The sequence below is a fragment of the Salvelinus namaycush genome, chromosome 7 (assembly GCF_016432855.1).
Source record: "Salvelinus namaycush isolate Seneca chromosome 7, SaNama_1.0, whole genome shotgun sequence".
NCBI lineage: Eukaryota > Metazoa > Chordata > Actinopteri > Salmoniformes > Salmonidae > Salvelinus > Salvelinus namaycush.
Window position 1 is genome coordinate 24,991,851 of NC_052313.1, and position 12,712 is coordinate 25,004,562.

General features: G+C 43.9%; 1 protein-coding gene and 1 non-coding gene across 6 annotated transcripts; both read right to left on the reverse strand.

The window, feature by feature from the left end:
• Positions 1–235: 235 nt before the first annotated feature.
• Positions 236–11,618, reverse strand: LOC120051133 (ATP-binding cassette sub-family F member 2-like). 5 transcript variants are annotated; one of them, XM_038997827.1, is made up of 16 exons: positions 10,074–10,383; positions 9,829–9,922; positions 9,334–9,483; positions 8,883–9,095; positions 8,542–8,724; positions 6,696–6,867; positions 6,151–6,246; positions 5,964–6,066; positions 5,115–5,210; positions 4,746–4,865; positions 4,455–4,544; positions 4,249–4,359; positions 4,098–4,160; positions 1,826–1,954; positions 1,285–1,488; positions 700–816 (listed from the first exon to the last, which is right to left on the reverse strand). In XM_038997827.1, exons 3-16 carry the CDS (start codon positions 9,473–9,475, stop codon positions 700–702), a joined length of 1,839 nt encoding a protein of 612 aa, XP_038853755.1. In that variant the 5' UTR covers positions 9,476–9,483; positions 9,829–9,922; positions 10,074–10,383. The 5 variants fall into 5 exon arrangements, with proteins under 5 accessions (XP_038853753.1, XP_038853755.1, XP_038853754.1 ...); XM_038997826.1 differs by lacking the exons at positions 9,829–9,922; positions 10,074–10,383 and adding an exon at positions 11,531–11,618; XM_038997829.1 differs by lacking the exon at positions 9,829–9,922.
• On the reverse strand, positions 6,511–6,593 carry LOC120051598. The gene has a single exon (XR_005477309.1). It is a non-coding gene; the product is annotated as a small nucleolar RNA SNORD100 (small nucleolar RNA).
• Positions 11,619–12,712: the final 1,094 nt, after the last annotated feature.

A 12,712-nucleotide genomic window follows, 5' to 3' on the forward strand; every position in this document is an offset into this window, starting at 1 on the left:
ATTGAGTGGTTGGGTTCAACAGCAGGAATCCAAAGCATCTCCGTTCATAATGAATATAGTTTTGCTTCTTATGTTATGTTTACACAGATGTAAAATAAGGTTTATTTTCTCAAGATGTAAATGTTTTAGATAAGTGCACTGTATTCCCTACATTGTCAAAGGAAAATGCAGAATTAAAAGCTGCATTTTGGAAGATGTGTTTGTTCAAAGACCCCAAAATATGAGACAGTAAGTATTCAATTGTCAATTCAGTAATTTATTCAGACAAATCGTTATTGCAATACGTTAAATAAAAATAAAAGGCATAATTAATGCTCTTTTGCACAAATTACCTTCAAGCTGCTGCATTCATTTTTGGTTGTTACACTTATTAGAAAAAATATAACTTTTTCTATGATGACGGCAGTAATATGGAATGCGTTCCATGATGCACTTTGAGATGCTTCAGGTGAATCAGCCAATCAGATTGCAGCTGGAGGCGGGTGGGTGTAGGGTGAAGTTGCCCTTAGAGGCTGACTTTGGGTCAGTTTTGCATTTTCCCCACTAATGGTTAGGATTTGGGGAGGAAAGCTGATCCTAGATCTGTACCTGGAGGAAACCTCCCCCCGGAGCATTGAGGACTACTGTTCCACCACACAAGCACTTTGGAGTCCAAATCCATTATGGTGATTGGGTTTACTGGCTCAGATTGCAGGGGCTCTAGATGTCATGCGCTTGCTTGTCAATCTTCGATTTCAAGTGTTCCTTGTATGCCAGGATGTCCCTGTTCCATTTGGTGATGGTTTGCTTCTCACATACCCAGATCTCCTGAGCCACCTGAAAAATAAAATAAAAAAAACAATTGGTGTCACAACTCAATATTAGAAGCATAGGCAATGAACAAACCTCAATTGAAAACATGTTCCCTTTCTCTCCAATTCTATCCATATTGTATCTCGGAAACCCAAATGCTCGATTAGGTTCTGGGGGAAGATGTATGAGAAAAGTTACTGGCGAAGTTTCCACCCCCCCTAAATGGAAACTCTCAGCCAAAGCATGGGCAAAAAAATCCCCTCCCTTTCTGAAATTCAAAAGATGTGCACGCACACCTGCAAAATCTTGATTTGTACAAATGATCACGTCGTCGCATCACACAGTCTGTTGACAGACGCTACGATGCCATCCTATGTTACATGTGTCTGTCCACGAGAGATTATCCATATTGTAACTACCTAGCAGGGTCTAAGACTTAAGTGATGTGAAGTATAGATGTGGGACCGGTCAGGGAGGATATAATTGTGGTACCTGCTGGATGAGTCTGAAGTCGTGGCTGACCAGCATCATGCCGCCCTCGTAGTCGTTGATGGCATCAGCCAGGGCGTCAATGGTCTCGATGTCCAGGTGATTGGTGGGCTCGTCCAGGAAGAGCATGTGGGGGTTCTGCCAGGCCAACCAGGCGAAGCACACCCGACACTTCTGGCCGTCCGACAGGTTCCTGATCGGACTCACCTAGGGGAGAGGACAGAGTAAGGACCATGAAGGAGTGCAAGTGCTTCCATGCTCTTGAAGAACTATCAAATTCCACCATTAAGTACCCACCAGAATACACCACAGGTTAACGCTACAATGATTGTGGAGGATTAAAAGACACAGGGTTTGAGAGGAACAGGTATTCCGAACAAACACGGGAAAAGCTTTCAAAGTCACTAATTCCTGTACTATCAGTGACGACGACACAATCATGTCAAAGTCACTTCAAACAGCGTTTCTATACCAGGTGACCAATCTGATTCGGTCAATGCTTCTCCAGTGGATCCTGGGCCCGGACCGAGCTCTGCGGTCTCACCTGTTGTTTTCCTGTGAGGCCGTAGCGGCCGATGATCTTCCTCATTTCCTCCTTCTCCTTGATCTCTGGGTAGCACTTCATCATGTACTCCAGAGGAGACAGGTCCAGCTCCAGCTGCTCTGTCAGATGCTGCAGAGAGATAACACCATACAGGTATATTAGATACATTCAGATGCACTTTAACAAGCGTACGTGCTGACCCAGTACAGGCGTGAAGTACAAAGGCATTAAGGTCTTCGGCTGAGGTCGGACAGAGACACGAACACACTTGAAATTGATCTATTGTCTGTTTTTGGTCTAAAAAGTTAAGTCAAGTATTTTCAAAATAAGCTTTGTACGTAAAAATATCGGACATAGTGGGATTTTAGACGGACAATCTCTTGTCTATCATCCGACAAACGATAACTCCCATTTGAAAAACCATTGACTCAATCCCACATTTTCAGACACAAAATCCCAGTGTCAGCACCCATACATGCTGACCACACCGCCTGCGTTGCATGCATGAGCGTCGCTAAATAAATGTACACACGCATGTTACTGAATTTCATCCAAATTGCTCATGCGTGTCAACAAAGGAGCATCTGTGCACCCAGGCGCTAAAATAGAACTTGGATCAATTTTTGACGTTTGATGCTCCGCCTCTCCCATATCATTGGTTTTTAGGAGCACGTGGGTGATTGAAAGATGAACTGAGATCCACACTCCAGTCAAAGTTGGTTGCCAACCGCCATGTAAAGTCCACAGAAGAATAAGAAGGCTGAAGGAGAAGAGATTACTAGAAACTAACTGAGTTTCCCCATTTATCTGTGGGTGAATTGTTGGAGAACACAATTTTATGTGACTCAAAATGGGTCAAAATTCTACGAAGATCCATAAAAAAAAGGACCTTAAGGGCATTTCAGGTAAAATAACCGAATGTTTATATCCCAGGACAAATTAGCTAGCAACAGCAAGCTAGCTAGCTAAATGTACATGAATATTTCATGTTTCAACCTGTCCCCAAATTAATATATACAGAACAAAAATATAAACGCAACATGCAACAATTAAGAACACTTTACTGAGTTACAGTTCATAGAAGGAAATCAGTCAATTGAAATAAATTAATTAGGCCCCAATCTATGGATTTAACATGACTGGGCAGCCCCGCCAGTTGTGAGGCCGGTTTTGGGATTACTGCCAAATTCTCTAAAACGACGGAGGCGGCATTTGGAAGAGAAATTAACATTCAATTCTCTGGCAACAGCTCTGGTGGACATTCCTGCAGTCTGTATGCCAATTGCACGCTCCCTCAAAACTTGAGACATCGGTGGCGTTGTGACACAAAACTGCACATTTTAGAGTGGCCTTTTATTGTCCCCAGCACAAGGTGCACCTGTGCAATGATTATGCTGTTTAATCAGCTTCTTGATATGGCACACCTGTCAGGTGGATGGATTATCTTGGCAAAGGAGAAATGCTTACTAACAGGGATGTGAACAAATTTGTGCACAGAATTTTTGAGAAATAAGCTTTTGTCCGTATGGAAAATTTCTGTAACATTTTTATTTCAGCTCATGAAACATGGGACCAACACTTTACATGTTGCGCTTATATTTTTGTTCAGTATAGTTGGTTCAGAGTTCATTTTGATATTTCAACCTGCGTGTCCTGATCGCGTTTGTTGTGGATGGACAAAATCAACACGCGGACGCACTCGTGTGCCCGGTCTAGTCAGCATATTATGCTCAAGCAGGTTTATGTCTCTGCAACCGGGCTATTTTTATTTTTCCGTTATTTTACCAGGTAAGTTGACTGAGAACACGTTCTCATTTACAGCAACGACCTGGGGAATAGTTACAGGGGAGAGGAGGGGGATGAATGAGCCAATTGTAAACTGGGGATTATTAGGTGACGGTGATGGTTTAAGGGCCAGATTGGGAATTTAGCCAGGACACCGGGGTTAACACCCCCACTCTTACGACAAGTGCCATGGGATCTTTAATGACCTCAGAGAGTCAGAACACCCGTTTAACGTCCCATCGGTTTAACGTCCCATCCAACCAATTTTTTAGACCAGAGGAAAGAGTGCCTCTTACTGGCCCTCCAACACCACTTCCAGCAGTACCTGGTCTCCCATCCAGGGACTGACCAGGACTATGGCGAGTTGAAGCATCCATGCATGCAGAGTTTATTTATGCCTGTCAATCAAAACCCAGCAACCAGCATGGGATGGCCGTCTTTAGGAACCACCAGGCAATGTGTCATATTCCTACGTTCTTTCTCCTACCTGGTGATATCGGCCAATCTTCACGTGAGAATGTTTCCTGATCATGCCGTCAGTGGGGAGCAGCTGGAGAGAAAGAGAGGTTTTACGGTATATGCCATACTGTCATTACGAGACGGTAAAACAAAGAGTTGACTGAAATGGCACCACCTACCTCTCCCATCAGGAGTTTGAGGAGTGTGGACTTCCCTGCTCCGTTGGGCCCCACCAGAGCCACTCGCGTGTCCAGGTCAATGCCAAACTCCAGGTTCTTGTATATGTGTGGCTGGAGGAGGAATAGGCAGATTAGTGAATGAGGACGGAACACAAGAAACGAGCTCCGAGACTCCAATAAAAACCCGCTCATTTCTACATACTGACCTGGTTGTCACTGTATTTGAAGCTAACGTTCTGAACCATGATAACAGGAGGGGGGATCTTTCCACAGGAAGGAAAATAAAACGACAGTGTCTATGAGAGGGAGAGAGATGATTACCACCACTGCAACACTAAAATTAGCAATAGCGTGAACAACCTATTATTTATTCCTAAGAGTATGCACTACTTTGTTCAAGAGTAAACCGTGAATGGCTTTAGAAAGCAATGGATGTGATTCAGTCCAGTACATTAATATATTGCATCCACACTGAAATGTTTCAGTGAGCCTCTTGCCTTGTCATCCACCACACGTTCAGTCAGCCCTGAGGCCACCATCTTCTGCAGCGTCTTCTCTTTGCTCTGGGCCTGTCGTGCCAGCTTGGCCGAGCCATGACCAAACCTGGCAATGTAATTCTACACAGCGGGTAGAGAGAGAGACGGCGTCGGAGTAAAGCATCATACCCTTTTAGCCTGGTTCCCACGGTTGGCGCCTTTTGTCAACTCCGTTGCTGTCCTTGACACTCATTTGGCATGACGATGAGTGTCAACGATAGCACAAACAGACCGGGACTTAGGCTATCATACTTTTACAGTACAGGGGAATAATATTTTCACGTGGGGTAGTATTAGTACTCTGCATTGTCACAATGTGGCGTCGCCTACCTTCATGTGTGAGATCTGGTCCTGCTCCCAGTTGAAACGTTTCATCTGGTTCTCTTCCAGCTCCTCCCTGGTCTTCACGTACTGGTCATAGTTACCCTTTCATTCGAAAAATAGAATCTGCATGGTCATCCCACACCATTCGGTGAAGCCAACGGACACACTGTCTCGCATGCATAATTAGCAACAGGCCATAACCCCACGACCCCCCTTCTCCTCCCTAATAAGGTGTGATGAGATCACAGTTGGCTGTGTCTGTCCAGGACACTCTAGTGGAGGGTTTCTCAAACTGGGTCCTGGGCACAGGAGGTTGGCGGCCCCTTAATTAGGGAGGACAGGCTGGTGGTAATGTTTGGAGCGGAATCAGTGGAATGGTGTCAAACACATGGTTTGACGCCATTCCATTTGCGCCGTTCCAGACAGTATTATGAGTCGTTCTCCCCTCAGCAGCCTCCACTGGTCCTGCCCCCCGGTGCACGTTTTGGTTTTTGCTCTAGCATTACACAGCCGATTCAAATAATCTAATAATAATGCTCTACTGCACAATACATGGTTGCCTTCTAAGGGGTGACTCAATAGCCTGATGGAACGAGCATGATCGCTGCATTCACCATTATTTTTCACTTCAATGTATGTGAATTTGTTGCCAGGTGTAATATGTTAAAGTATTTTAAAATTGTCAAATAAAATCTATCAATTAACTAAAACAATGGTGAAAGGAGCAAACCGCCTGGTTCCACCAGGCTAGTGACTGAATGCCCTTTGATAAACTGCTAAATAGTAGTGTGGCAAAAGTGAATCGATCGTGTCTGTTGACCAGGGGGGTGAGTGAGCTCGCTGCTGTGTTCTTACCGTGAAGTACTTGAGCTTCTTCTGGTGCAGGTGGATGATGTTGGTGCAAACTCCGTTTAGGAAGTCTTGAGAGTGGGAGATGAGCACAAGGATTCGCCTGAACCTAACAAGGGATCGGTACATTCAGCACATCTCAAATGCACGCGACTACTAAACTGATTGACATTGACAGATGAAGCACACTCACGATGCGAGCTCCTCTTCCAGCCATACACAGGCATCTAGGTCCAGGTGGTTGGTGGGCTCGTCCAGCAGCAACATGAAGGGCTTGATGAACAGAGCTCTAGGAGAATGAAGAGGGAAAAGAAAAGCATTTATTCCAGACATTTTCTACTCATATTATTGCAATGTAACTGTGAATGTAATCTGAGATATGACTGGGTAAGAAACTGATGACTAGGTCAAGTCCAGGCATCTGCCACTAGTAATGAAACCTGTCTACTTCTTTGCATAACAATCTGACACTACTTCCTAATACTTGCATTGGCTCAGGAAAAGGCTTAGTCATGAGTGTGAAACAAACACTTTATATTTTTGGTGTGTTGGCTCTATCTCAGTAATAAATTGGGTAACGATGGCAGTATCCTCACAGCGTTCAGTAGAGGGAGCCAGAATATCATCACCGACAAAACCAACACTGTCAATTCGTTAAGGGATGTTGAGAAGGCGTAGAGACCAACTCAACTTGCAGTACAGTTCATTAATCGTAAAGCATCATGTTCGCTTTCCCACCTGGCCAGAGCCACACGCATCCTCCAGCCTCCGCTGAAGTCCTTGAGCTTCTTCTGCTGCATGGCGGCGCTGAAGCCTAGGCCGTGGAGGATCCTGGAGGCTCGCACCTCCGCCTTGTCTGCATCCAGCTCTTCCAGACGCTCGTACAGCTCCATCAGCTTCTCACACTCAGCTACAGAGGGATGGTGGGGGCGAACATTTTCAGCTACATTGTTTATAAATAGATGACTATTGTGCACCTGGTTGTTTCCGGGAGAATACAACTAGGTGGTTTCGAACCATGCCCCAGTTACCTTTCATCATTTTAATGTAACTATCAGGTGGAGGTGCTTTGTAAAATACATTGCATTCGGAAAGTATTCAGACCCCTTGACTTTTTCCACATTTTGTTACGTTACAGCCTTATTCTAAAATTGATTGTTGTTTTTTCTCTCTCAATCTACACACAATACCCCATAATGTCAAAGCAAAAACAGATTTTTAGAAATGTTTGCAAATGTATAATTTTTTTCAAAACTAATCACATTTACATAAGTATTCAGACCCTTCACTCAGTACTTTGTTGAAGCACCTTTGGCAGTGATTACAGCCTCGAGTCTTCTTGGGTATGATGCTACAAGCTTGGCACATCTGTATTTGGGGAGTTTCTCCCATTTTTCTCTGCAGATCCTCTCATGCTCTGTCAGGTTGGATGGAGAGCATCCCTGCACAGCTATTTTCAGGTCTCTCCAGAGATGTTCGATCGGGTTCATGTTCAGGCTCTGGCTGGGCCACTCAAGGACATTCAGAGACTTGTCCCGAAGCCACTCCTGCGTTGTCTTGGCTGTGTGCTTAGGGTTGTTGTCCTGTTGGAAGGTGAATTTTCACTCTGGAGCAGGTTTTCATCAAGGATCTCTCTGTACTTTTCTCTGTTCATCTTTCCCTTGATACTGACTAGACTCCCTGCCCTTGAAAAACATCTCCACAGCAAGATGCTGCCACCACCATGCTTCACCGTAGGGATGGTGCCAGGTTTCCTCCAGATGTGATGCATGGCATGCAGGCCAAAGAGTTCAATCTTGGCTTCATCAGACCTTTTGGCAAACTCCAAGCGGTCTGCCATGAGGAATGGCTTCAGTCTGGCCACTCTACCATGAAGGCATGATTGATGGAGTGCTGCAAAGATGGGAGAACCTTCCAGAAAGACAACCATCTCCACAGAGGAACTCTAGTTCTTGGTCACCTCCCTGACCAAGGCCTTTCTCCCCCGATTGATTAGTTTGGCCGGGCAGCCAGCTCTAGGAAGAGTCTCTTAGTGGTTCCAAACTTCTTCCATTTAAGAATGATGGAGGCCACTGTGTTCTTGGGGACCTTCAACGCTGCAGACATTTTTTGGTACACTTCCCCAGATCTTTGTGCCTCGACACAAACCTGCCTCGAAGCTCTACGGACAATTTCTTCAACCTCATTGCTTGGTTTTTGCACTGACATGCACTGTCAACTGTGGGACCTTATATAGACAGGTGTGTGCCTTTCCAAATCATGTCCAATCAATTAAATTTACCACAGGTGAACACCAATAAAGTTGTAGAGACACCTCAAAGGATTATCAATGGAAACTGGATGCATCTGAGCTCAATTTCTAGTCTCGTAGCAAAGGGTCTGAATACTTATGTAAAGAAGGTATCTGTTTTTATTTTTAATAAAGTTGAAAACATTTCTAAAAACCTGTTTTGTGTGTAGATTGAGGAAAATAAAATATTTAATCCATTCTAGAATAAGGCTGTAACGTAACAAAATATGGAAAAAGTCAAGGGGTCTGAATACTTTCCGAAGGCACTGTAGATACAGTATGTGTGTCACTCACAGTCCTCGGCTGCTAGCCGCTCTGCCTCCTTCTCCAGCTGGATCCTCTCCTCGTCCACCTCCATCACACACTGCAGGGCCGTCTTGTCACTGGGGGCCATTTCCCTGGTCAGGTGGTAGATGTCTATGTGCTCGGGAATGGGGATCTCGCGATGGCCGATGGCTGATAACAACATGGACTTTCCTGGCAGGGGTAAACGACATACATTAGCAGCGGGAAAATCTATTTTTTTGAGTGCAGACCCTCTACAAATGAGAAATGTGTCAGTGAAAATCATTGAGGTTGTGGCCCCTGGCGTAGGGCTACGCCCCTATGCAACGACTTATGGTGGTACTACCTACCTGTGCCGTTGAGGCCGAGGAGGCCGTAACGCCGTCCCGAGTTGAGCTCTAGGCTAGTGTCGGTCAGCAGCTCCTGACCGTGGAAGGTGAGCGACAGGCTGGCAATGTGCACGTCGGTGCTGTTGAGGTGGGATGCCAGCACCCCCGTCACCGCCCGCGCATCCAGCTTCTTCAGCTCAAACTCATCCAGCTCCTTGGTCAGGCTAGCCACCCCTGTCAATCACAATAGTCTGGTTGACTATATTAAGCCCAAGTAGAGTGTTAGCGTGAGGGTTAATGCTGTCAGACACCTTGGTTAATGGAAGCCATTGGAATAGCGGTGAAAGATATATTCCCAGCAGAGAAAGTATCACAAGTTTAGCATAATTTATATTCAACCAACCAGTGGACATATTAATCCAAAACGGATTATATAATTGATAACTGTTCAGTACATTTTCACTCCTCTCACCATTGCTGTCTGGTCCATTTTCCTGGCTCTCTGGCTGGTCGTTCTCCCCATTAAACTCATCAGTTTTCTTTGTATGCGCCTGGCGGGACTTCGCAGCTTCCTTCTTCTTCGCTGCCTTCTTCTTGGCAAGATCTGACGGCATTGCTCCGTCTGAACCCCGGACACCAACATCCAAAACAAGAAGAGAGCAACAGAAATGGACTGCCGAGTACTTAGCTGTGGACGTTAGTGAATGGCAAGAAACATAGCAGCAATGTGTTGAGGTGATGTTGAAATTAGAGTTCCTTTATTTAGATTTAGGAGGCATGCATTTAATTCCCAGGGACAGTAGGTAGCTTAGTGGTTAGAGCATTGGGACAGTTACCGAAAGGTTGCTGGATCGAATCCCCGAGCTGACAAGATAAAAACAAATATGTAGTTCTGCACCTGAACAAAGCCCACTATTCCCCGGTAAGGCCGTCATTGTAAATAAGAATGTGTTCTTAACTGACTTGCCTAGTTAAATAAAAACAACCACTCCGTTTGAATTTTTCCAAACTCTGCGTCTTCTTCCGTCCGGCCAGAGTCCGTCGAAGAAGTTACCAAACCACTGATGATGAAAATATGTCGGTTCCGACGATGAGTTTATGGGATAGCTAACGTTAGCAACTTGTAAACAATTACCCATTCCTATAAGTACTATTTTAATATGTTAAAAATACACATTGGCTGTTAAGACTGTGCATATGACTGTTGCCTACCGTTTTAGTTAATTGACGTTCGTTTTTTATTCCAATTATTAGGAGGTCGCTAGCAAACAGCCTAGCTCTTAGCGAGCTAGCTGCTCTGTAAGCTACCTTGACTTGCTAGAATGTTATAGAAACAAGTTGAAGAAAAAGTAACAAAACATGTTTTATTATCTACTGAAACAATAGTTTTTTTCTGTCTTGAATGAAAAGGTCATATTTTACAATCTCCCAAAATAAATGCGATCCATGACGAGAGACAACGCTCCCTACATTTATGTAGTGCTGTTCTTGTCTATTGATGTTATGTATTATGTCACGTTTTGTGTGGACCCCAGGAAGAGTAGCTGTTAGTTTTGCAACAGCTAATGGTGATCCTAATAAAATACCTCCATCTTGTCTTGTGAAACGTTCCCTATGCTCGCCGTCCAGTAACAGAACGAGATAAAGGTCATGTTAAAAATACATTTTAAAAAACATGTTGAAAATAAATTTGATTTCAGTTAAAGGACTGATATCTCATAGAACAAAACGTATAAAATATCCTAAATCTGTGTTAACCCCAGAGTTTATTTTCGGAGTTTATCCCCAAATCCTATTCTTTCCCCCATGTATTATTCCCATAGGAATAATTGAGTGAACCAGCGGTAACTCATTTCCGGTTTTTAGGACTACAGGCTGGCGAGCTCCATTACAGCAGCTCACATGTTGCAGTAGCTGACTAAACTCAACTCCCGGATTTACGATGGAGTTGACAAGCGACTAGTGTGGGCGGACTGGAGCTCCGATGTCACATAAAATGACGTTTTTATAAAAATAACTACTGATTTCAGCACCCAAAGAATAGCCCGCAAGTAGTCGTCCCTAGTTACCACAGCCACAACGTCAATTATGGCTAAACGCCTATTTATAAAATGTATCTTCTTGAATCTGATTCTAAACCTTAACCACACTGCTAACCTTATATTAATAATACCAAAAAGCTAGTTTTCATGATTTTCTACGATATAGACCATTTTGACTTTGTGGCTGTGGTAACTAATGACAACCCGCAATTACATAGAACAATGGTATTTTAAGTGACGTCGAGCACCAGTCCGCCCACATTAGTCGTGGTACAACTCCATCGTAAATCCTTGAGTTTAATCCGCTATGTCGCAGTTCACGTAAAAACGCACTGATGGTGGTGGCTTGCATGGCCTAGCCGGTTGCACTAGCGCAGCAAGCTATTAGGTTGCTTATGACATGGTAGCTGGTGAATCTAGCTAACTAATCGGCTACCATAAAACTATGTGAAATTGCAATCAATAGCTAACATATATAGCTAGCTCGCTACTGACTGAGAGAGTTGCGCAAACTAACAGCAACGTGGTTGGCCTAACTCGCGTTGTAGCAACTCAACGGTCTATTTTTCGCGCCAACTGTGCGAGTTACGACAATATATTTTATTCTTCCGTGTCTGACTTTCTTACCTTGATGACAGTCACACGAGTTTCGGCCGGCTTGCTGTCACTGAACAAGTTGATACTATTCTGCTAGCGACACTAACGATTACGTCACTTTCTATGTTATTGAATAAACCTTCAAAATAAAAGCCCGCATTTCAAAACATCGCAAGGTGACTTATTCAAAATATACTATATTTTGATCAATGTCGATTTTTATTGTGTTTAATAGCAAATGCATAATCTATATATGGTGTTTCATGGGGAACTGAATAATACGGAGTGTTGCTGGCCTTTTACTACACCCATTCTATAGGCCACAATGCAAATCACTGTATATGTACTAGGTTTGAATCACATACACTGCCTTTCCTTCTAGCGGGGCTAGCGCTGACCCCGCCTCAATTGGGTAATTACTATGTAATTAACTACAAACTAATGTAATTGCAGTAAAGCATTCTAAATTGTGAACCAAACATTATGCACACCCTGTCATTATAACTGATAACAGATGTTCTGTGGCTAAAATGTATACTACTGACTGTCATCAAAGTTATAAACATTAAGTTGTGTCACATAAAAGCTCACTGCTATTTTAAAATTGAACCTTTATTTAACTAGGCAAGTCAGTTAAGAACAAATTCTTATTTACAATGACAGCCTACCGGGGAGCAGTGGGGTTAACTGCGTTGTTCAGGAGCAGAACGACATATCTTTACCTTGTCAGCTCAAGGACTCGATCCAGCAACCTTTCGGTTACTGGCCCAATGCCAGTAACCACTAGGCCACTTGCCGCCCGGTTGGTATGATTAGTTTCCCCCTAAAGTTTTTCTCACAACTGTTCTGGATGCATGCATTAACTTGAATGCAATAACATTTATACAATAGAATGAAGCATTCCAAATATTGCCTGGTCTGGTATTGATTGATGAAGTAAGTATAACTTGAAGGGCCCTTCATCTCATCACAGAGATTTTCTCTTCAGACGTCTGATGACGTGTCTGCCAGAATATTACGCTGGGGAAGCAGTGGAGCGCACTGAATCTCATCATCATCAGATGGATGCAGAATGAGAAGCAAGATTTGCAAATGAGACCAAAATGCATATTCCAGTACACCGCACGCTTTCCACAAGGTTTCTCTCGGACCAGTAGTTATTTTTATGAATTCATGAAGATTTGACAGTGATGCTTTTCTTGGAGGCGGTGA

Excerpts from the sequence above, each read along its gene's own strand:
- LOC120051133 (XM_038997825.1), bottom strand. The coding sequence starts at position 9,475 with ATGCCGTCAGATCTTGCCAAGAAGAAGGCAGCGAAGAAGAAGGAAGCT. Across the intron at positions 6,868-8,541 it reads GCGGCTAGCAGCCGAGGACT|CTGAGTGTGAGAAGCTGATG; the intron begins GTGAGTGACACA and ends ATCCCTCTGTAG. Across the intron at positions 817-1,284 it reads ACTTCAGACTCATCCAGCAG|GTGGCTCAGGAGATCTGGGT; the intron begins GTACCACAATTA and ends TTTATTTTTCAG.